The 23,596-nt window shown below is 48.6% G+C and overlaps 3 protein-coding genes across 9 annotated transcripts in view; 2 read left to right on the plus strand and 1 right to left on the minus strand.

The window, feature by feature from the left end:
* Nucleotides 1–18,053, plus strand: VPS26B (VPS26 retromer complex component B). 2 transcript variants are annotated; one of them, XM_067564233.1, is made up of 6 exons: nucleotides 1–1,363; nucleotides 6,058–6,214; nucleotides 8,054–8,218; nucleotides 9,208–9,383; nucleotides 10,181–10,323; nucleotides 17,922–18,053. In XM_067564233.1, the coding sequence occupies exons 1-6, from the start codon at nucleotides 1,141–1,143 to the stop codon at nucleotides 17,922–17,924; spliced, it is 867 nt and encodes a 288-aa protein (XP_067420334.1). In that variant the 5' UTR covers nucleotides 1–1,140; the 3' UTR covers nucleotides 17,925–18,053. The 2 variants fall into 2 exon arrangements, with proteins under 2 accessions (XP_067420334.1, XP_067420324.1); XM_067564223.1 differs by lacking the exon at nucleotides 17,922–18,053 and adding an exon at nucleotides 10,936–14,322.
* On the minus strand, nucleotides 14,927–21,079 carry THYN1 (thymocyte nuclear protein 1). Of its 2 annotated transcripts, none has more exons than XM_067564252.1 (8): nucleotides 21,015–21,079; nucleotides 19,947–20,014; nucleotides 18,642–18,859; nucleotides 17,977–18,045; nucleotides 17,032–17,124; nucleotides 15,900–15,995; nucleotides 15,275–15,425; nucleotides 14,927–15,159 (listed from the first exon to the last, which is right to left on the minus strand). In XM_067564252.1, exons 2-8 carry the CDS (start codon nucleotides 19,987–19,989, stop codon nucleotides 15,116–15,118), a joined length of 714 nt encoding a protein of 237 aa, XP_067420353.1. In that variant the 5' UTR covers nucleotides 19,990–20,014; nucleotides 21,015–21,079; the 3' UTR covers nucleotides 14,927–15,115. The 2 variants fall into 2 exon arrangements, with proteins under 2 accessions (XP_067420353.1, XP_067420344.1); XM_067564243.1 differs by lacking the exon at nucleotides 21,015–21,079 and adding an exon at nucleotides 20,834–20,932.
* Nucleotides 20,489–23,596, plus strand: part of ACAD8 (acyl-CoA dehydrogenase family member 8) — a 12,574-nt gene continuing 9,466 nt past the window's right edge. Inside the window, exons 1-3 of one of the 5 annotated variants that reach the window (XM_067564198.1) lie at nucleotides 20,489–20,497; nucleotides 22,769–22,869; nucleotides 23,344–23,513. In XM_067564198.1, the coding sequence (XP_067420299.1) occupies nucleotides 20,491–20,497; nucleotides 22,769–22,869; nucleotides 23,344–23,513 (278 nt within the window). In that variant the 5' untranslated portion in view covers nucleotides 20,489–20,490. Of the gene's footprint in view, nucleotides 20,498–21,210; nucleotides 21,376–21,462; nucleotides 21,660–22,104; nucleotides 22,133–22,768; nucleotides 22,870–23,046; nucleotides 23,183–23,343; nucleotides 23,514–23,596 lie in introns of those variants that run through there. The other 4 variants (XM_067564178.1, XM_067564203.1, XM_067564188.1 and 1 more) reach the window with 4 other exon arrangements.

Raw genomic sequence — 23,596 nt, forward strand, 5'->3', positions numbered from 1 at the left:
CGCAGTGCGAGACCCGGCCCGCGGGGAGACAGGCTGGAGCGCAGCCAGCTGCTAGCCGGGGCAGAGCGCGAGCGCGTCTGGGCTGCGGAGCTGCTGCTGCTGCTGCGTCCCCCAGCCCGGAGCGGGGTCCGCGTCTCGCGCCAGCCCGGCTCCTGCACCGCCGCGGGGTGGCCGGCCGCTGCGCTTCATTGGCCCTGCACGGACAACGGGGGCCGGGCGCTCTCCAGCTGGGCCTTCCATTGCCCGGCAGCTGGGGACCCCCCATTGCACCCTCTCCCCCCCCGCTGGGTACCCCCAATTGCATCCCCCTTCGCTGGGGACCCCCCAATTGCACCCCCCTGCCCCCGGGAACGCCCTCTATATCTTCCCGTCGGGGGGATCCTCCCTGTTGCACCTCCCTCCCCCACCCGTGGTGCCCCTGCCGCATTGCAACCCCCCCACCCACCCACCCCAAGCGGTAAGTGCTCCCGTCTGGCTGCTCAGCACCCCCATCGCTTCTTGAGTGGTGGAGGTGAGAGGCAGCAGAGCGCCCGGGGGTGCATTGAACCCCTTCGCCTCCAGCTGTAGAGGCCCTCCCTTTTTTTCCATCTCCTAGCAGCGGCTGCAGACTCCGTAGGTGAGGTGACCTTTTGTAGTGCATCCTTTTCCTAAGCAGCAGCAGTAGGTGCTCAGGCTGTTGCATCACCCTTCCAAGCAGCTTTCTATGCCCTCTATTGGTGGCATTGGACCACCCTTTCCTAAGTTGCAGCCTTTTGGGTTGCAACACACTCCCCTTCCAAAACAGAGCAGCTCTCTAGCCCCCTGAGGTTATCTTATCCCTTTCCCCCTGAAATAGCCGTCTAGCGCCTTTGAGCTGTATTGAATCCCCTTCCATCCTGAAACCCCCCAGCTTGCAAGGGTTGAATTCCCCAAACTCCTTTAGCATTCCAGTCTTCATCCCCAAACTTGGATTGCATCCTGCCCTCCTTATCTGGGTTTCTGTACTGCCTCTATCACCATAATATTTGAGCCTCTTGAAGAAAGAACAAAAGCCCCAGACGTTGCCACTCCTGCTGTGCTTCCTGGGGTAGTACACCCCATTCCCCACAGCATCCCCACTAGCCCGCTGGGGTTGTCCCTTCCCCCTCCCCCAGCAGTGAGATGAGCTTCTTTGGGTTTGGGCAGAGTGCAGAGTTGGAGCTGGTGCTGAGCGATGCAGAGAGCAGGCGCAGAGCTGAGCACAAGACTGAAGAGGGCAAGAAGGAGAAATATTTCCTCTTCTACGATGGGGAGACGGTTTCGGGTCGGGTCACCCTCACCCTCAAGCATCCAAACAAGCGGCTGGAGCACCAGGGCATCAAGGTGGAGTTCATCGGACAAATTGGTGAGAGGGGAATGAAGGGGCGTGAGTACTGCATTGTGGCACACCAGGGGCTTTAATTGGGAGGGTGGAAGGGTACTTTGCGTGGACATGGAGGAGTGGCTTGGCCTCAGCTTCCTAAAGCTTGCTTGCAGCTCATTCATAGGCCTTGCATCCTGCAATGATTCCTCTGGTTGGAGTCTGACTGCTCTTTCCCTCTGAAATTCAGAAATGAAAAACCTTCCATTGAGAGCTGTCACACATAGCAGTGCATTGCACAGAGCTTTATTTATTTGTTTTGCATTAGTAATTCCTCTAGCTTGAATATAGTTAAATGTTAACACTGGCAAGGTTCTTTCGCCATTAGCCCAGGTCCAGGAGAGGGAAATGGAGTTACAGTGCATCCTGGTCTCACAAACTGGGTTATGATCCCCGGCGTCTTGTAATTACGCTGAAAAGTCCCTTGATTATCAGAAATAATATCCAATTCCCAGTTAAATTTGGACAATCCATGTGTTCTATATACACTTGAATCTATGCAGAAGGGAGGTAATCTTTTTCCAGGTCATTGTTCTCTCTCATCCTGTTTCCTGTTTCTGCTTATTCAGTGACCTGAGCTCTGAAATATATATAGATTTTTAAATGCACGTTCAAACCTTCAGCTTATTTTTAAGTTTTAAAATATCTTGGCAGCAGCATCCCTTACAGTGTATAAGCTGGGATCTTTATTATTCCCCAACCCTTTCATTAACATGTTGCTAGATCTCTAGCAGCATTTACTGTGCTATTGATTATCTTGTATGTGATGGAGAGGACTGTTTTGGGAGGTGATGCTTATATTGAGGGTATAAGGCAACAGATCAGCTAGTGTATGTGCACATTTAGAATCTCGAGCTATGCCCCAGAAGCAAACTACCCCTGTGGATCAACTTTCCTTCCTTTCAAAGCCTGCTGTCTCCAGCTCCATTGATTCTGCTCTTCCTGTTTGGGTGGCTGAGCGCTTATCCATACGAAGTCATCTGATATCTGAGGTGTTATTTCTGTGATTTCAGCTTGAATGTGGTGATTTTATATTGTGTGGAACCCAATTTAGATAAGTGCTTTCCGCACCCGCTATGCCATTGGTGTAAAGAATTAAACATTTCGTGGACTTATCTGAGTTTGAGTTAAAAGAATTGATAAACCCTAGATTAATTTGCACCGTTTTTATTCATTTATTAACTCTGTACCATGTATGTCTGGGGCATTTCAGACAAGACCTTAAATCCACGGCCCTGTCTGCTCTGAGGTAACCCAAAAAATCTCTGTGAAGCTATTCACCTGCACGTCAGTGTGATCAGCATCTTCAACCTGAGATGGATAATGTTTCCTTGTAAATCCCTTGCCACAGAAGATTAAATAGATGATTTCCCCCCCTTCACTTAATTTCTCTTCTGGTTCCACTTGCACCACATGTTACACTTTTGGGGTCAGAGAAAGCACGTAGCTAATTATATATGAACAGGCTCCATTATCAGAAACTGAATTCTAACCTGCCTCTGGGGTAAAATCTCCAGAGTAAACTGAACATGAGCTCTGCTCTACCACTGACTTGCTGCGCAGCCTTCGACAGGCACTTCACCGGTCTCGGTTCCCCATCTGTAAAATGAACACTTAAATTATAAGCTACGTGGGGCAGGGGGACCATCTTTTTATGTTGTGTGTTTGTATAGTGCCTGACTAGCACAATGCAGTCTTGGTCCGAAACTAGTGCTTCTAGGCATTGTTAGTCCAAAAATAATATTTACAGAGGATTTTTGAAGACGGATTCATTTGCTCAATGCTTTGACTTCATGAAGCGCTACATAAATAGTATGTGTCTGTTAAGGTACAAAGAGAGCTTTCATGACCAGACGTGAGGTACAGCTTGGTCATATTACCTTTAAACAAAACAAAACAAAAAAAACCCCACTAGTCTACAAGATGGTATAACTAATTGTGCTTCTATAGCACCTTCCATCTCCAAATGCCTTGCATTAGAGATTTAGACTCCTCACCCCTCTGAGATCCCCCATTTTACAGATGGGAGTACTGAAGCACAGAGAAAGTGGTATGCTTGTTTTAGGGTCTCAGGGTCTGTAATGGAGCTGGGAATAGAATCCATGAGTCCCATATCTGATTCTCTGGTTAATGTCCAGGACAGTTTCCCCTCTGATGAATGGAGTGTGCAGATTCCTTTTAGGACACCAGTCTGTCTCCAGCTCTCTGAGGTCATCTAAAAAATGTTGGTAGATTTAAAAAAAAAAAAAAAAATTCAGCATGGAAAACTCTGGATTTATTGAACAACTCAAATGGGGGCTTTTTTCTAATGTCTGATGTGCTGATGTCTTTTAAATATGAAGAATCCTTAGCTCCTCCTCTAAAGGTCTGTGAAGTGCCAGTCTCAGCCCCTGAGCAGTAGTTGCTAGGAGCCTAATATGCTGTCAGTCACTTTTTTCCCAGTTTAAACTCAGTCACTGCCTTTGGCAGTGTGCAGTAAGATGAGTCCATGTCTCTTTGCATGTCATGCTTGCATTCCCTCCCCATCACATAAAGGAACATCCCTCCTCTCTCTGTGTGGACTTGTGTTAAATGGAGAGACACTTTATTATTTGTTTGTGTTACGTTAGAGCCCGAGATGCCAACCAAGATCAGGGCTTCTTTGTGCTAGACACTATACAAACACAGTAGAGAAAGTTCCGCCCCCGTGAGTTCCGGTCTAAAGAGAGAAGATGGACAAAAGCGTGGGGCAAGACCAAGCGTTATCCCACGTTTTACAGCTGGGGAGATGAGGCACATCAGTAAATGACTTGTCCAGGGTCACACACTGAGTCTGGAGCAGAGAGAGGAACTGAACCCAGCTCTCTTGGGTCCTAAGCTAGTGCCCTAATCACAAGACCACCCTTCAAAAAGCCTCTGCAGCAGAGTTCAGTGGACGTATGATGTCTGACCTCGCCTTAGCTGTGACTCCAGCTCCAGACTATAAGAAATAGGGTTGCCCAAACTTTGCCTAACCAAAGGGCTGTGTTGGCAACTTTCTGGGAGCCCAGCATGCAGGAAACTGGAGTAGATTGCCTTTATCCTGATGTATAATAGGGAGCTGAATACAGGTCCCCCAGTGTGTTACTTTCTGTTATCTTGGATCAAGATAGAGAATTAAGTTCTGGCGGCTATAGTTCCTACAGACCCCCTTATTTTAAAGATAGTCACTTGGTCACTGCTATGCTTGGAGAACTGCTGGAACAATTAGGAGGGCACAGAAAAATGTTTCCCTTTTCATCTCCTGCAGCTGGTTTGAGCAATACTTCCACACACACCCTTGTTCCCTAACATTTCCCTGGCCATAAATGTATTGGACGTATAACCATCAGCTCAGCTTTACCCCTTGAAGAAGTGTTCTCTGCAGGGTCGTGTGCTGGCAGGATACAGAATCAGTGGGATTCTTTACCTTTTTTTTGGTTCTCTGGAGCTAATGGACCTACCTGTGCTCTCACTATTGCTTTAACCTTCTTAGTCAGGATTGAGCAATGACAGATGGAAGCCTCCTAGCCCCATACTTCTGTTTTGTTTCTGCTATCCCCATTTTGGGGAAGCCTTGGGACTTTGTTTTTTCCTAACTCCAATGCCTAGGCCTTGAAGGTGAGGATCTGTAGGAAATAATTAGAGAAGGGATGGCACTAGTTGCTGATTTGCTCTGTGAAGGTTCCTTATTTTTGCAGGTAGTCTGGATATATTAACCTTGATTAAACTGACCCACGTAGATGTTCTGGTTTGTTTTTGTAGGTAGGGATAAGTGAGTAAAGCTGCAGAGAGATCAGTGGAATATCCACTTCTCCTTTTTCTCCTACCTCTTCCTCTGCTTTCATGGAAGTGGAATATTTACTGACCCTCTGTTGTTTTTGACATCAGCCCGTCCTGTTCCCTTACCTGTAGGCTGGATATTTTGCATGAGCTCATGGGTTGTCTTATGTCTTCTCTGTACAATGTCTTCTCCCTTGTACAATGGAGGATGACGCTTTTTGAGGATCCTCAAGCAATTTACAGATACTAATTTAGCAAAAAAGCTCTCCAGGGTGTGTGTGTGTGTGTGTGTGTGTGTGTAGATGACCCCATTTTATTGACAGGGGGAAAAGGCACATGAAAAGGAAGAATAGAGGGTGTCACAACAAATTAGTGGCAGACCCAAGAATGGAATCCAGGAGTCTAGACTTCCTAAACTGAACCATTACGAGAGCACTCCTCCAGTTCTATTGGACTCCGTCATGCACTTGAGAGAGGAGAATGTAAACTGCAAATGGGAGCTGTCCAATGAGGGGTACAGAACTGCTCACTTCTAGGCTGAACAAACCGGCCTGCAAAATCAGGTCCTCATTTTTTCTGGTGCTTCAAAATGAGCTTGGGCCCATGATCTCTCAAGGAGCTAACTATGCACCTGTACTCTTTAGACCCTGGCTCACTCCTCTTGCTGTGTGTCTGGCCCAGATGGGGCCGGATGAAACATGGCCTTTTGTGTTTGAACCTCAGGATTTCTGGGGAGACAGTCTCTTTCTGGGAAGTGGAGGAGAAGGGATAGAATTGGAAAGAGGCTTTGTAGGGGAGTGGTTCCTTTTAGCCATGCCTGTTTCCTGCAGTTCCTCCCCCAAAGCTGGCCCTTCACATCTGATGGAGCAGCACTGCTTAACCGAGTATTCTCTTCCTAGAGCTCTACTATGACCGGGGCAACCATCACGAGTTTGTTTCTCTGGTAAAGGACCTGGCCCGTCCTGGTGAGTTCACCCAGTCGCAGACATTTGACTTTGAATTCACACACGTGGAGAAACCTTACGAGTCCTACACAGGGCAGAACGTGAAGTTACGGTGAGTCTCCTCCTGCTGTCAGGTTTCTTCCCATCCCAAGCTTCAGCCTTCTCTCTGAGCATTAATTTTCATGCATTGTCTTTCTAGCAAGAACTATAGCTTGAGCCCTAGCACCATAGTTACCCCAACCAAACACACACCAACAGATAGTACAGCAACAAGGGTCTCATGGCTATGTCTAAGGTTTGTAATTCTAGCTAGTCTTCCCAATTCAGTCTGCCTTAAATATAATAACGAACAATTGAAAATCCAATAGGGAACTGTCAACTCTGTAATAGACTAGGGCCACCAGGTCTGAGTCTTGTCTTTGAAATCAGTGGGAAATCAGAGACTTTTAAAGAGCACAGAAGTATTAATTGTTTAAAAGGGTGTGTCATTGAAAAGTGATTTAACTACTGTTAAACTAATCATTTTTCCATCATTTTAAAGACGCTTACAGTAATTTCTGAAATCTGATTTCCCATGCGTTCCGGCAGGGAGGAAATATTGCTAAAATGCCATTCCCAGCTGAGAGAGGCACCACACTCCTAATTAACCCTGCAGAGAGAACGGAGCAGTGATGAGAATTTCTAAAGGCTTTTGAAGAAATTAATTTCTAATTGATGTCTCTCTAGTAAATACGTCGTTATCTTAAGCTTGTGTCACTGGACTCTCCTTGTTAAACTGAATTGTGGCCTTTCATGTGTGTGCACGTGTGTTCAGCCCATCACAGTGTTTTTTTTTTTAGTGTTGAAGTATTGTGGCACGGAGGTAGATTGACAGGTTGAATCCCACTGTGTGTGGATGTCTGGGTTTTCTGGAAAATCTACCAACTCTTGTGAAAGCCACATGTTTGAAAAAGGAGGTCTCGGCCCCATTTGTCATCCCTCTTTCTCCCCCTCTTTTAAAACCCACAGTTCTTTCTCTGGCTTCCCCTCTGTCCCTCCAGTCTGCAGCTACTTCTTGATATCTCCTGTCTGTGCTGTAACTGAGATGGCCCTCCCCAGCCAGAGGCTCGGTGCATCCGATCCGGGGCTGCAGTGGAATGTTAAATTAACAACACTTGTGATAATGGAATGCAGCGCCCCCTCGGGACAGCATGCTAAGCACCGAGTGCAATTCCACAAACTGTGCGGTGGGCTCAGTAGTAAAAGACAGCCCGTTGTGTCTTCTCTTGTGCGTGTGGATCAGGCTGGAGTTGCTTTTCTTTTTCTTGTTTAATAAATGCCAAGAGAAACCAAAGTCTCTTCTGGTTCCCCAACACCTCTAATTTATTGGGCAATAAAAGAGCAATGCCCAGTCATTTCCTTCAGTCTCCAGCAGAGTCCATTAAATCTGTTTCAATAATTCTGTAATCGGGGCGGCTTATTTTAATCGTGGCCTGGACGCAAACAAATGCCTTGCTTACATGTTGTTGACATTACACGTTGCAGAACCTGTTTCAGAGCCGGGCAGTAAGGGTGTGCTGTCAACTTGAAATCTAGTCCCGGAGTCTAGTGCTGGGGCTGAATTGAAGAGGGCTGGATATTTTATGATTGATATTTGGAAGTATGTAGCTGGTGATTAGTGTACTCGCATCTTTAGGGCAATAAGCCATAGGGATCCGGCTAGAACGTCTCCCCTATGTACAGCATTGTACAGTTGTTCAGGTGCACTGCGAAGGACTTTCACTTTCCTCTAAACCATCAGGTATTGTCTTCTACAAGAGGCAGGTTACCAGACTGGATGGACCAGATGGTCTGAGCGGCTCCATCAAACCCCATGTTCCTCTCTCTCCCACCCGATCGCCTCCTTCCATGGCTTTTGCCCCTTATGGGGTAGTCTGCAAGGGTTCTAACTGGTGAGGGCTTGCCCCTGCAGATATTTCCTCCGAGCGACCGTCAGCCGCAGATTAAATGATGTGGTGAAGGAGATGGACATAGTCGTGCACACGCTCAGCACCTACCCGGAGCTCAATTCCTCTATTAAGATGGAGGTGGGAATCGAGGATTGCCTGCACATCGAGTTTGAGTATAACAAATCCAAGTAAGTGTCCTGAGAACGCCTTCTGAGGAGAACTCCCTGCGTGAGGGGCTGCTGGCTAGGCCAGTGGGACTCTCAGGGTATGTCTCCACTGCAAAGGAAAACCCAGGGCTGGCCTGGGCCAGCTGACTTGGGCTTGTGGGGCTGTTTCATTGCAGTGTAGATTTCCAGGCCTGGGGTGTAGCCCAAGCTCTGGGACCCTCCCACCGCGCAGGATCCAGGCTCCAGCCTGAGTCCCGAAGCCTACACTGCAATGAAACAGCCACTTAACCTGAGCCCTGTGAGCCTGAGTCGGCTAATTGCTGTGTAGACATACCCTTAGAGGCTGCTTACCGTGACGAGATGTGCAGCGGCAGCTCGTGTTGTAATATCTCCTCTTGGCTCTCCACGTGTCCAGATGGAGGCATCTGCACCGACATACTGGGGGATGTGGGGGGGATATGCGTAGAACTGGGATGAAGGTCGGTTTATTTTACGCTGATTTAGTACTCCACTTGGTCTGAGTACTGGGAAGTCCATGGCACAGCTTCTGCTGTTTGCCAGAATGGCGCAATTAAATGTGGGACCACGCAGCTGTTAACGCAGGCACAGAAGTTGGAAATTACCAGTTCAGGCTACATTTAGCCCTTCCTTCCCACCCAGTGCTGGAGTGTCCTCCTGCAGGGTGTCATTTTAAACTACCTAAGCAATTGCCTCTGGAGACTTGGATCTTCTTATGCGGAAGTTCTTCTGAATGTGCATGCAGCCTGAGCCGTCATCTCATTTCATCCAGTAACCCCACTCAGGCTTGCTGATGCCCAGAGAGTTGAGCATGAATGCATAGTTATCACTTGGAGCAGCCCAGAACATGGGGCCGGGGTGCCCATAAAATCTAAAGTGGGCCCTGAGGAGAATGGGGGAAGTGTCTGACAGTCATGTTCTAGCTCATCAACTTGTTTCCTGCTCTATTGTGTAGAGACTGATCCTGCCTCTCTCTCCCCTTTCCTTCCCAGGTACCACTTAAAAGATGTGATTGTTGGAAAAATCTACTTCCTGCTGGTGCGGATCAAGATCAAACACATGGAGATAGATATCATCAAGAGAGAGACAACAGGGACCGGACCCAACGTTTACCACGAGAATGACACAATAGCTAAATATGAGATCATGGATGGGGCACCTGTGAGAGGTGAGGAGGGGTGGGGAACCATTTCCATTCCTCACCTATAATCTTTGGAGGACCAGAGCTCGTTTTGCACCATTAATTTTTACAGGAATGTGGGACCTACTGAGAGTTCCATAAAGTCATCTTCTGTCTTCAACGGAATTCCTGTTTTCTTGTGTGGGGAATAGTTGGCTTTTGTGCATCCCTTTTCATTGGGGAATCTCATGGCAGCTAACAAACCTGGATAGCTATTAGCCCCCCTCTGCAACATGGGGGAAACTAAGGCATAGGGCTGGTGACTTTTTTTTTTTTTTTTGAAGTCTCCTAGCAAGTCAGTGATACAGTTAGGAATAGATTTCTATTACTGACCTGGGCCTGGTCTCAGAACAGAGCGTTGAAAGGTGGCATCTTAACTCCTTGCCAATCCCCTGAGACGTCTGGTCTCTCTTGATGATCGTGTTCACCTATGGTGACTTGCAGTTATGTTCCAGATCTGCCATGTCAGTAGCTAGAAGAAATGTCATCCCATTCTCTTTCTCCTCCAATGCTGTGAGGGTGTGGGCAACGAAGGGACCCTGTGCTATTGGAGTGGAAGAAGGACGCTTGCCACAGAAGGCACGACCCAGCTAAGGAGCAAACCTGCTAACTGCTATTCTGTGGCAGCTGAGGGCACTTGGCCTGTACCCCATCCCATGCCAGACTCAGGCACAGAGTTGCAAGAGTTAGTGTGCTCTGGCTTCACCTTGTTGGGCTGACGCTTTCCTTGTAAGATTTGAATCAATCTGTTGTGCCTACGCTGATGCCTTTCATGTCCTTTGCAGGGGAGTCCATTCCAATTAGACTCTTCCTGGCAGGCTATGAGCTGACGCCCACTATGAGGGACATCAATAAGAAGTTCTCAGTGCGTTATTACCTCAACCTGGTGCTGATAGATGAAGAAGAGAGGCGCTACTTCAAACAGCAGGTGAGAAGGGCACGACTGCGCTGTGGGGTGGACTGTAACCAGACGGTCAAGTGCCTCTTCAGGTGCTGCGTTATAGCGAGCCAAAGAAGAACTTTGGGCAGCCTGGCTGGCGATGTGGGGGAAGATGCTCCTTCCGGAGTAACCACTGGAGCCAGATCATTTGGGGTGTGGCTAGAGAATGCACCTGCCTATCTGGGCCTGTTAGGGATGCACCTCGGAGAGGGCTTATCTACCGTAATCAGCCCATTCGCTCCCCCCTGTCAGTTCTCTGCACTGTGCCATAAGTTGCTGTCCTTCAGCTCGTTAACCATGGCAGTGCTGTCCAACACCGTAGGACAGACCTGGCATCTAGTGGCCGCCTCTGGCCCATCCTCGGTGGAATGCCACCCTCCAGCCTTCCAGAGGTCTGCAATGCCTGGGTCCCTCCCTCGAAGCTGTAATGGCCTTTCACAGCTGGAGGGTCGAGAGTGGAATATGCCAGCCTATGGGGATGGATGCAAGTTACTGCTCCAGCATCTTAGGCAGACGTCCAGACCTATGAAAGGACAGCCTGGGTGGGGCCAGCGTAGCTCCTGCATGTTCTAACAAGCCCTGCTGTCTGCATTGTGACAGGAGGTGGTGCTATGGCGGAAAGGAGACATCGTGAGGAAAAGCATGTCTCACCAGGCAGCCATCGCCTCTCAGCGGTTTGAGGGGACGTCCTCCCATGCTGAGGCCAGAACCCCCAGCCAGCCTGCAGAGAACAACAGCCGGCAGTGAAAGGCCCTGCGGAGTGAGGCTGCTGCAGAACCCAAGCGTCCAGGGCGGGCAGCAGCGACAAGGGGAAAAGAAACTATTTCAATGGAGACTTATGAAAATCAATATTGGTTTTTTGACTTAATTCTGATCTCTGAAGGACCAGTAGGGTGGGGAGGGGCAATGCAAGCTACAGCAACCATGGCACAAAGTTGAACGTACCTCAGTACTTCCCAACCTACTACGTTTCTCTGGGGTTGGCTGCTTTGCTATAGGCAGGGGCCATTGGGCTGCCTGGCTTTCCCTTTGCCAGGAGACCCCTTCAGCATGGCAGTGAGGAGGAGAGAGGGCGAAGGGGAAATCTGATGCTCCTCCTCGACTGTGTGTGTGTGTGTCTTTGGGCATGAAGGAAGGCGTTTAGCTGCCATCCAGGAGCCTGCGTGAGGGGAGTGGGAGGAGGGAGTCTGATGTAGCATTCTAGCTGGAAGGCGGGAATGTGCGTGAGCGGGGTTTCAGCTTGAGGGGTAGCCTGCTTGATGTTTTTTCTCCCCCACTGTGCTGTTCCTGGATTCTCTGCTGCAAGTGGTTATATAACAAGTTGAATCAGCCCTATGAATAGCAGTCAGGTTGTGCAGCATAGCAGATCATGCTGCCTTTGTGTCCCTGCTTTGGGAGCTCATGGCTGCAGCGTCTCAGGGGGGTAGGGGGTTTGGTTACTATTAAAAACCCAGATAACAGCTGTGACAGGAGTGTGGCTGCTGTGTAGCACACATGAGATGTGGTGAGCTGGCAGAGCTGCTAGGCAGTGAGTCGGGGAGGAAACTCTGCTGAAAGAGAGCGCGCAGAGCCTTTACCGTCTCGCCCCCGGGATGTCAGGCTGCAGTTTGTCATCCATGCTGTATGATGCAGCCAAGCTGGTGCAGCTGAGACCTGGGAAGCTTGTGCGTGCTCTTTCACACTCTTCTATCTCAGAAACGGAGCGATTGTACAGATTCCACATGCTGCTGTGGGAAGCCATTGCAGACAGGTCTCTAGAAGTTGCAGAGGGAAAAGCGTTGCTGTGTGAGAGAGAACTGAATCAGCGCAGTGGTCTGTGCAGCCTCTGAAGAGCTGCGGTAGGTGATGGGAGTGTTTCCCGTCTGGCTTTCTCCTTGTTTCCAATTTATCTGAACAAAACTCCGCTTTATTTGGCCCTAGGATTCACCCTAGTATTGCTGTGGTTAAACCTCAAAGGAACTTCTCTGATTAGCTAAAAATTATCTGGAAGAATAGCAGGATGGAGGAGTGGGGACAGGGCATTATTTAAGCACACCTGTATGCAAAAGGCTTGAAAGGGTAGTCCCTGAGCACCTGGGCTGTGCTATTATTATTCCTGGCAAGTGGGACATCTTGGTTTAAGGAGCTACTGGCCTGTATGTGCTGCGAAGTGAAGCAAAGCAAAGCAGCGAGGTGGCTGGCAAAGCTTTCATACAGCCCCGCTCTTGGTTAGTTGGTCCTGATGAGAATCGTCGTCTTTGAGCATGAAGCTATCTGCAGGCCTAAGCATGGGGACATCTTTCACTCTGAAAATAAAACTCCATTTACTCTTTTGAGCTAAGTGGATCATGAGAATGTCTCCAGAAGGGACTCATTCCTCCTTCAAGTTTAGAGATGGCCTTTTAAACTTAGTTGATTGATTGAACTTAGATGTTCTCTGTCCTTTTTAAATCCTGTTTTTAGGAAGCAGGTAATAAAACCTCTAACCAGCAGCTGGAGCCAGAAACCTGAACTAAACAGGGACATCGGCTCCCTCTAACTGGAGCTGTCCTGATGATTTTCCCATGGTTGTGTAGCCCATTGACGTTCTGCCAGGCTTGTTTCTGAATCTGGAATTTCCTCTGTCAGGATGTAGAGCTGTTATCTTGCTGCTGGGAAGTCAAAGCATCTTCTGCAACATGCTGTGTGTGAGACAGTGCCCTGGTGCCTGTAGTGAGGTGGGGTGTAGGTGGGAGGGGGTGATGTCTTCAGAAAGTTGCTGTAGTTCAGTGATAAATGTATGTTTTCTGCTTGCCAAACTGCATTTCATTTTCACTCATCGATCATGCATAGGGCTATGGTTCTTAACCTAGCTGGAGAGTCCTGCTCCGGCCAAGGGGATGCTAATTGCCTCTTCTCCTCTGTGAACACGAGTGTCACGCCATGTTCTGCATTGTAGTAGTGAAGATGTGTGGCTTACTCTGCCTCTGTATGTGGGCTGGAACAGCAATCTCCTCCCTCAAACTGAAGCGAAGTCGTATTAAAGGCAGCTGCTTTGTAACATCACACACAGGGGTAGCGGTGTGATTTGGGCCTCGGGTAGCAAGTGGCTGTGGACGCTACTTCTTGCCGCTAACCTGCTCTGCTCCTACCCTTCTGAGAGTGCTCCCTGTGCCCTGTGGCAATGCACGATCTGCCCTCTTTGGGAGGGAGTCCAGGTAACAGATGCTATCTGTGCACGGCTGAGCCTAGCCCAGCTGCACCGTGACCCACCCTCTCCTTCGCCTCATCTCAAAGCAGCCACCCTGAAATCCTTGTGCTTGAATACTTCTCTTGGTTGTCGTATGTGTTGCGTTCAGCAGCCCAGTGGGTGAACAAATCTCTGTGATAGGTGCGTGGTTAAATAGGATCAGTGGTGGACATGAGATTACCTAAAGATGCAAGACCCAGTCCCCCGAGAGAGATTTTTTTCAGACAGCATCTGCCTGTTGCTGTGAGAGGGGTCAGGAAAGGTGCATGAGCCTAAATATTTCCTTTTGCTAACTTCTCCCCCTCTGTGTATCCCCAGGCGTAGGACGAGGCTCCTAACCCACCTCTCCTGCCCTTTTTACCTCCTCGGAGTAGATCCTTCAACCTGCTTTCTGTTATGCCCTCTGTTTGGGGTGAAAGATTCCTGTTCCACTTGTAAGGATGGTCTCTTGAGAGAAGAGACCTTAAAATTCAACTCCAAGACACTACAGAAAAGAAAAGGCCGATAGTTTTATTACAGGAGGGGGGAGCTATTGCAGCTTTCACAGCCCACCCCAAACTGTGTTGTTTTACCCTGTGCTGTGGGTGCCCCTTTCCTCCAGGCAGATTCTCGCTGGAGGGGAGTGTGTAGGTACTGATCCAAGCAGTGCAACTTGTAATTTAGCCTTTGCAATGTTTACATGTTTCTTCATTCATTATCTTTTCAATGACTGTATTTTACATTTTGGGTTTTTTTGTCTCTCGCATTAAAAGGGCCATCCCAGGCTTTCAAATGCTGTGCATTGGTTTGTCTGACTTGGTTTACGTTGCAGCTCTGACTATTCTACCTATCCTCAAGCCGGGCACTCAGCAGGCAATTGAGAGACGGAGAACCCAGCCTTTTCCCTCACCGTGCTGCCTCTAAAGGTGTGGAGCAGAAGTGCTTCTTATTGGGGGAAGTTTAACTGTCCCCACTTTAAGCCATGCTGATAGGTGACCTTTACAGCTGTTCTTCCCAGTGGGTTGACTTTTCTCCTTTACCTCCTTTTTGTTAGGACCTAGAGCAAGTTCAATAAGTGAACTGGCTCCCATCACAAGGATTAAATCACACCTCCCCTCATTAAGCCCTAAAGGCTACAGTATTCAGAACTTGAAATCAGGACTTAAACGATCCATCAGGTGAACATCTGAGGCCTGCTTTGCTGAATGTGTGTCCTGAACTGATTGGGTTGGGACAGACTTGCTTTGAGAGAACTCTGTTCCTCTGCAGCACAGAAGGGTTTTCACTGAGAAGTGGAAGGAGCCCTGTGTATCTTGGCACCACCTATCAGAAAGGGAATCAGGAGTCCTCTCTGTTGTCAGGAAACCCTTCCCCATCTCTGAGAATCAAGTAGGTATAATTGACTTTAAAAAAAAAAAAAAGCTTTATTTAAAATAAGCACAGTGCACCAAAACAACAGGGAATATGTACGCCTCCTTTTGGGCTGCTCGCAGATTCTTCCCTGTGGCTGGGTTTGAGAATATAAATTTGGGAGGGAGTGTTCAGGCTGGGGGGGGGCATTTCCAACTTTGATGGGGGATCTCCTGCTGCAGTCTAACGTGGTTTCTCTTCAAGACTCAAGACAAACTCAAATTCCTCTGGGTGAAAGGGCAGGAAAAAAAGAGTCAGAAGCAGAACACACTAGCATCCTAAGCGAGGGGTTCCCCTCACAAGGCATCTTGCCAAGACCCCCTATAGGAGAAAGGTTCTTACCTTCTGTCAGGGGCTGGACAGAGAGTCTCAGCCTGGTGAAGAGCGTCATGTCCTTCAGTGGACCTCCCGAAGCTCTGTGTGCCTGGTGGTGAGCCTTCAGCTCGGACAGGGGGATGAAGCGCTTAGTCATCCGCACAAATTGGACGTCCACCTGGTGAGTGGGGAGAGATGGACAGTGAGGGAGCAAGGAGTCCACTTCCTTGTTGGGGGATGAGCTTTATGAGGGGCGGGAGGCTGATGTCTAATATTACACTATGGCTTTGTTCTTGTGCTTCAAGAATAAACACTGCCTGGCATAGACTCATCTTGGGACTTTAATATGTGCAGAGTAATCTTCCTCCCCAGCCATGGAGCTCTGCAATACGGAGGGGTTAGAGGTTCTCTTTTCAGGCAGCAGGGTTTCCAAGTGAGGAGGTAAAAACTTAGGGATGCATGGATCTCTGCATCCTCCAGGACGGGGGCCAAGGTAGAGCAAAGGAGCAGGGGAACAACAGGAAGCTCATGAGACAGGTGGTGCAGGTTCGAACGGGAGCTTTCACAGACTAGGGAGGCCATCATTCTCTTCCCTCCTCTGCCTGCCACATCAATGTTCAGAACTGGCGGTGCATGTAACTTCATACATTACCATCGACCATTTGGGGTTCCCCTTGGTGCTGGAGGAATCATAGTGAGGATCCTTCTTGTCAAACTGAGTGTGGTCTGGGTAAGCCGCCTTCACAATCTAAAATTAAAAGGGAAGCAGAGCAGAGGACTCATGAGTAAGACTGGAGTCACTGACACCCCCTAACCCACCATAATGGAGAGGAAGGGCATATCAAAAGCAATCTTTAGCGCTCTCTTTTCTAGTATGCTTTACAAATACTAAGTCGTTATCTCGCCACCCTCTGAGCTTGGTACGGTATATGCAGCTTCCATATGGGTAAACTGAATTAGGTTTGAGTGACTTGCCTAAGGCCGCAGTCAGAACTGGGCCTAGAACTCAAGACCCTACCTAACAGCAGCCAAAAGTGCACATCTCGGGATAAAGTCACTGAGTGTTGGAGCAGTGCAGCTGGTAGAATGAATGATCAGGGGCTGAGGTTTCTGTTTTCTGCCTATACCTTTCGCATGATCAGCTAGCTAAGTATTCCTAGCAGCAGAAGATGTGAGGATCTTGCTAAGGAGTAATGGGGCAATACTGCTGCAGAGTTAACTTCTTTCTCCCTGGGTATGACCACAGGAGCTTCACTCTAATGGGATGATATTTCTCTTTATATTCTCTGCCCAAAGCATTTTAACACAGAGCAACAACTCGCCAGTGCATAGCAGTGGAGGGGAGAGAGTGGATAAAGGCCATGTCCGCGGGACTCCCATGTACCCTTTAAAAAGCAAATTTAAAAAAAACTTGCATACCCACAGAGGTCAGCTGCTTAAAGTCTAATCTGAAAGACCGCACACACACACACAACTGTGTGGAACTTAATGGGCCAGATTCTGTTCAGACACTCGTGTATATCTGGCATAACTCCTTGGCTGGAAACACTCCAGCATAAAACTAGTGAGATTGCAGAAGCTGGCTGTTTCTATTGGGGAAGGAGAAGGGGTGAGTCAGCGCTGCTGGTCTGTGAACCAGTGATTGTCAGCTCTCCATGACTAATGATTAGGCTACTCTTGCACTCCTCTGGGGTTGAGGTAGGAGTCGGGCTAATCTGTAGCTTTTTCCAATAGACCAGCCCTGAAATATTACACTGTTGCAAGGACTAGAAAGAGGCTCTCACCTTGATAATGCCAGCAATCCCAGGTTCTTTGCAGTTACTATGATAGAAAAAGGCTTCTTGTCCAACTCGCATGTCCCTCATGAAATTCCGCGCCTGTCAGATGATTAGACAAGAGACCACTGAACTCTGTAATGAAGCCATGAAGAGGGCCTGCAGTGTCCCCTACAGGAAGCTTTCAAAGGGCTGTCCCATTAGCTGCTTAATGAAACAGGAAGGAAGAATGGAACTGCTGCCTGTAGGAAGCATGGAGGCCACTAGTGCTTCAGACCTGCTCCTACAAACATTCCTATAAATGTCCAGATGTTTTATTCTCTAAGTTCGTTGAAGTATGAAAAGCAGACTGAAGACTCGGGGTCTTAGTGGCTATAAAGTCTATTGGAATTCAGCAGCTCTGCCATCCCCATTCGGCAACTGAAGGAGTCTGAAGTTCTCTCTTATAGAACAAGCAGCAAAGCTGGTTTTGTTCATAAAGAGACAACATTTGACTTGGGTTTCCCACTGCTTCAGTGTGCCCAAACAGAAAATGACATAGACAAGAAGCAGGAGTCATGTGGGCTGGGGCTTTGCAGGAAAAAACTGAAGGTGAAAGAAAAGGCAAAAAATCAGCATTGATGTTTGGTTTGAACCTGCAGATTTCTTTCTGACACTAGTCAGTCAGGTGGCTTGCCAGAGGACTCGCCTGCCTGAATATGTCTGGGGACATTTTTTTAATGCCATAGATAATTAGCCACATATGCTCTTACCAAAGTGCAGCAATAGGAACAACTAGCGTAGGGTATGCAGGGGAAGAATTTGGGCACAAGAGCAGACAGGATGAACAAGTCATCTATTTTGCCTGCATTTTGGTATTTATAAAGAGAGGGCTAATTTTTGTTTTCTTGTTTCAATAGTGATATTTCAGCGATGCTGTATTTACAGTCCGGGCCTTCAATCACTGCTCCTTACCTGGTAATTCCTGACTCCGTCCCAGCATGCTGTCTGATTGGGTTGAGCCTTTAAATCTTCAATGCCAAACTGCCCAATCATATTAAAAACATGAGGTTAGACTTTGATTGTAATCTATTTGGATTTAATGAACAGAAGCTTTTCTTATTGTCTATGTACTTCCTACATGTGTGTTTCTAATGTGTCTCTCATCATATAGTCTGGTTTCCAAAGCTTTTGGTCCCTGCTTGGTTTAAAGTAAAGAAAGTTAAACCGTAGAGGGAACGCTTTGCAGCCTAACGACCAGATCTGAAATAGACTCCTGCTGCCCTGGGTTAAAATCCTAGCAGGGTTAATGCAACCATTCATGGTCACAAGGTACATACATGAAGTTATTCACATAGTGAATGGTGTAGCTCTCTGACAGGATCTCTCTGTGCCTGGAAGAGAACGAAATCTGTGTGTCTGCTCCCAGCAAGAGAAGGGTATTTGAGAAGAGGGTGACTCTGTGTTATGAAGGAAAGAAATAAGGCAATTTTGATGTTAATCAGAACCTGAATCCTCTGATCCCACAATCCATAAAGTTTAGACACTAGCTCTCTAGCTAGAAATAAAACAGCTTCCATCCCTCCTCATCCCTGAGCAGGCATGCTGAGATGGTGGCAGTAAGGAAGTCCAGTGCTTACTTTCACATCCACTCCTTTCTCAAACCTGCTCTCCGGCTCTGATTTCATAAGCCAGTGGCTGTATTCTTGCTTGCTTCCCTGTGTACTAGGGCAGGCCTCTTTCTTGGTAGCTTTTCCTGTGCTGCTCCTCATGGGTTTTGAACTCCTTTCCTGAGCCGCAGGCATGGTGCATTCTTCCTCCTCACTTTTGGCTAATTTAGCCTCAGGCCTCTCTTTACCTTTAAACAAATACAACATGAGTGGAGAAATCAGAACACACTGATCCTAATTTGACAATTGCAGTTAACACCTGACTCGTAACCCAGTGGGTTTGATATAGGACAATTTTTGGCTAGAAAAGGAGAGTTTTGGTGGGTACCAGCCCTTAAGTTAAGCAGCTACAAAGATTTTCAGCATTTCTGGAATGTGTTCAAGAATGAAAAACACGAGTTTTTACTGTTGGATGGACAGCTGTGTTCTAACGATTTGCTCATGCTGTAATTTAATTTTAGAAAAGCCACAATAGTGTATTTGCTTGACTCAGAAAACTGGCCCTAATGAAATGGAACAGAACATGATTAATTTGTACTAACAGATGGGAAATGAAGTGCAGGCAACCAAATTCTGTGAATTAGCCCATAAGTGAACATTTTAAAATTAAGTGCACTTCGATGTAGAATTGTTGTCTCTTGTATTACAGCACGGAGAAGCCTCAGAGGTCAGGGCCCAACTGTGCTACGTGCTCAGAGATAGTCCCTGCCCAAAAATGGTTAAAATCTTAAACAGCACGCAGCTAAGAGACGAAAGGATAACAGAGAAAGAAAAAATGATTTGCCCAGGTTCGCACAGTCAGGCAATAGCAGAGCAGAGAATAAAATTTCCAAGGCCCTAACCCCTAGATCACATTGCCTCTACAGCAGTTTGTTAGTTATTTAATAATACCCCCTTGTGTCCTAGCAAGTATTATAATAACGTTACATGATACTTTGACTTAGAGTGTCTTTACTATGGACATTCTAAGAGTGCTTTATAAGTATTGATGAATTAAATCTCCCCAACACCCTTATGAGATAGGGAAACATCACTATCCCTTATTACACAGCTTGGGGAAACTCCTATCAGGCCTGTATGAGTCCTGCAGCCATTTTGTACAAGAGGAACACACAATCTGCACAATCCTTGCCTATGAAAAGGTGAGCAGTTCATAGGCAAGTACAGCTAGTATTTGTCCATGTTTTCACTATAAACTGGATCCCACTCCCAAATACGAGAACCTAACAGACAAAAAGCAACAGAGGCTGAGCCGGTTAAGATTTCTGCACAGACCTGCCAATGTTGCTCTGCTTCTCTTTTTGCCTGGCCGAGACATCTCTGGATTCCTTGAACTAGTTTCTCTGCAAGTAGGGGGGAGAAGAGGATACAGGGTGGGAAATACTTATCACTTATTCAAGCAAACGGACAGAGAAACAATTCCATTCATTTTAAGAGTTTAAAATCGTAAAAATTGGCTACTGCTAGTATCTTGCTGTGATTTGTAATATATACAAGGGATGAAAACTCTCCCATCAGCTGCAGTTCTACTGCATAACATTGGAAATTTGTACCTATTTTGGCCTTTCTAACAATAATTTGGGACCTTTCGAAGGTTGTTTTGGACAAATGTTCCCTTTGTCCCCGTCCACCTTCTCCCTCAGCCCGACCCTGAACCAGACTTGGCACCAGCTGTGCTGCTGCTGCTGCTGCTGCTGGAGAAAGGGGAGAAGCGTCCCTCTTTTAGGTGCAGCCGCAATGTCCTATCCTGGGAGCACGGGACTGGATGGGTCAGAGGACACAGCCTTTCCGCTCAAGGTCCGCAGGTTTGAATCCTCCCATGCATGGTAGGTGTTGGCACCAGCCTGAAGCCTGCTCGGTGTGAGGAGCTGGGGTTGGGCACAGCAGAGAAGTGTCCATGTCACGAACCCCGAGTGGCGCTAATGGGCAACTTTGCTGGTAACCACAGCAGAGCCCCCATTGCTCCACAGGCTCCCTCCAGCCCCAGCTTCCTCCCACTACCCTGTATCCCATGTCCAGGGCTCCTTCCTCTCTCCATCCTTCATCCTTCGGCTCGCTTTCCTGCCTCTGTCAAGGGCCAGGGCTGCCTCCCCAGGCGTGGGGGTGGGGGGATTGCTCTCCCCATTCTCCCCATGCCCGGGGGGGGGGGTTGCTCTACCTACCTCTTCCCCCCCACCGACCCCTGCGCGGGGCTTGCTGCTCTGTCTCCTCCCCAGCTGCAGCACCAGTCCCTCTGCAAGTGAAGGGATGCTCCTGGCTGCACCGCAGCTGACCCCCCCCCCCCCCCCCGGTAGACCCCCCCCCACCTACGGTCGGCGGGCAATAAAAGTCATGCAAACCTACCATGCCTTTAAGACCCGCCCCCTGCCCGGCGGCCCGTGCGAGAGCCACACTGCGGGGTCAGGACCGTAGCTCCCGAGCCCTCCGCCTCCCCGCGCGGTGCCTGCTGGGCCTTGTAGTCCCGCTCCCCCTCCGGCGCCAGGCGTCCTGCGCGCGCTGCCCTCCGCTGCGGACTACAAGGCCCGCGGTCCAGCGCGGCGAGCCCGGCGCCGGGGCGGGGCGGGGCGGCCGGGGCAGGCAGCCCGTCCGCTGCAGAGGGCTGGCATGGCGTGGAGAGGCGGCTGCCGGCTCGGGGTCCAGCTGCGGCAGAGCCGAGGCTGGGCCCAGCTGCTGGGGCGCAGGGGCGTCGTCTCCTGCATTGACCGTAAGGCGCAGGGCGGGGCCAGGCGGTGCAGGGGGGGGCGCTCTCCCGAGGGAAGGTCAAGTGGGGGCGGCCCCCGCCTGGCCCCGGCACCTGGATGCAGGGTAGGACCTGCCCTGGAGAAGAAACTCCTCCGTGTCTGGTTGTAAGCGCAGTGGGAATTCCAGGGAGCAGAATGTAATCATCCACGCCAGGCACTGGGATGTCGGTCTCCACTTTTGCAAAAAGGGCTATGGGGTCTTTAAACGCAGGCTCCCTTTGCTTATAGACTTCACTGACTCTTTATGGTGTGCAAGGCCAGTCCTAAAGTTTCTTTTTTTTTTCTGCTTGTATTTTATCTTATAAAGATTCGAGTGTAAGCTCTTCAAGGCATGGACTGTTTCCGAATGTTTGTACAGCACCTAGTACAACAGGGCTCTGATCTGTGGGGGGGAGGTGTCTCTGAGTGTGGTTACAATAGAAGATTTTAAAATGGGGAATATCCATTCTTGTCTTTGCAGTTTTTGCTGGAGAACCCTCTGAAGGGCCTGGGGAGTTAACAGTTTACTTGCAGGATTCTGAAACCTGGGGTGCAGCTTTCTTATCTGTAACTGAGTGGGGAAGGGGAAATGGGGTCCGACTCTGTTTGAAATTCTTTGGTGTTTGCTTTGCTTGGTTGGGTTTTGTTTAACTCTGGAAAAAAAAACAAAAAGTTCTAAAGTGTGTGTAACTCCGCATTCCTTCTCCCCTCAGGACTTGTCTGCAGGGATGGAATTGTCAGGTAGTTACACAGTACAGGATCTAAGGTCACATGCTTGCATCTGTGTGACTTTGCACACCTATGCCTGGGTTTAATTACATGGGTTCATCCCCCTCACCTCTCCTTTATAGACTAGGTCTTGCATGAAAGCTGGAGTTGGTTGCAGTAAGTTTTGCTCTGTGAAGCCTCTCCCCAGTTCTGCAGTGAGCTCTCCAGAAAAGCGATAATTCTAATGGAGAGGGAGAGGAAATACCCAAGCAAACAAACACAACAAAAAAACCCAACCCTGTAGTATATCAAGGCTGCCTTTATGCATCATAAAGAACAGTAAAGGGCCCATACACAGTTTTAGTTGTGTGTTGCAGTTCATGTTCAGTGTCCACAAAAGATCAAGACCTTGGTTTTATTTCATCACAAGGCAGCCCTTCTACTAGCCCACTGTCTTGTAGCAGCATGCTGAGGCACTTGTTGCACTGATTCGCTGAGAGGCACGGCTGATGCTTGCAATACCACAGTGGGCTAGTGTAGATAATAGGGCTAAGAGACACTGGACTATGAACAATAACTACGTTTCATATTTGTCTGGGCTATTAAAGAAGTGAGGAGTTTTGCAGCCTCCTTCCTCTGAAAGCATCTGCTCTTTTCCTGCTTTTCCAGCATCCACAGGCCTGAGTGAGGAGCAGAAGGAGTTCCAAAAGGTCGCCTTTGATTTTGCTGCCAAGGAGATGGCCCCTTACATGGGAGAATGGGATGAGAAGGTGAGAGCACAGGCCAGCTGCCAACCACAAAAGGGATGTTTCACCCAACACCCTCTCCTTCCTCAGAAGTGCCTCGTGTCTGCATTGAAGGGCTAGTCATTTCTTTTTTTTCCCAACGTCCTCTGCCCCAGCCCTGCAGATAGTAATATCCTCAGTAGCTCCTCCCTTCTTGCATAGTGCTGTGATTGTGATGTGCAAAGATTTCCTTCAGAGATGCTAATGCAGTTGGACCGAGCTGCCATCCGTGACCCTTCAGAGGGGCTACCAGCAGGCAGCACTGGGACGTCTGAAAACCTGCGTCTGCTCCCTGAAGGTGGCTATCTTCTCTCTCTAGCTGCCTACCTACCCACTTAAGCTTTGTGGAAGTTCAGAATTGGACTTCATGGCTCATCTTTACCAGAAGTTGGTCTTGCTCTTGATCTCTGGTGATGTCTCTCCCCCTCTCCCTCTCCCCCCCTTTTGTGCCTTCAATAGGAAATATTCCCAGTGGAAATGATGCGGAAGGCAGCCCAGCTGGGCTTTGGTGGGATCTATGTGAAACCAGATGTAGGTGGCTCGGGTCTGTCACGCCTCGATACCTCCGTCATCTTTGAGGCGTTGTCGACAGGATGTACCAGCACCACCGCCTACTTGAGCATCCATAAGTGAGTGTGGGATAACTGGCTAAGCATCTGCGGTCAGTCTGGCTGAACAGTACTCGTACTGTGAATGCTGGGTCTGTTAATCC

This window comes from Emydura macquarii, unplaced genomic scaffold, assembly GCF_026122565.2.
Source record: "Emydura macquarii macquarii isolate MOO-44397 ecotype Brisbane River unplaced genomic scaffold, CSIRO-AGI_Emac_v2 contig_312, whole genome shotgun sequence".
Taxonomy (NCBI): Eukaryota; Metazoa; Chordata; order Testudines; family Chelidae; genus Emydura; species Emydura macquarii.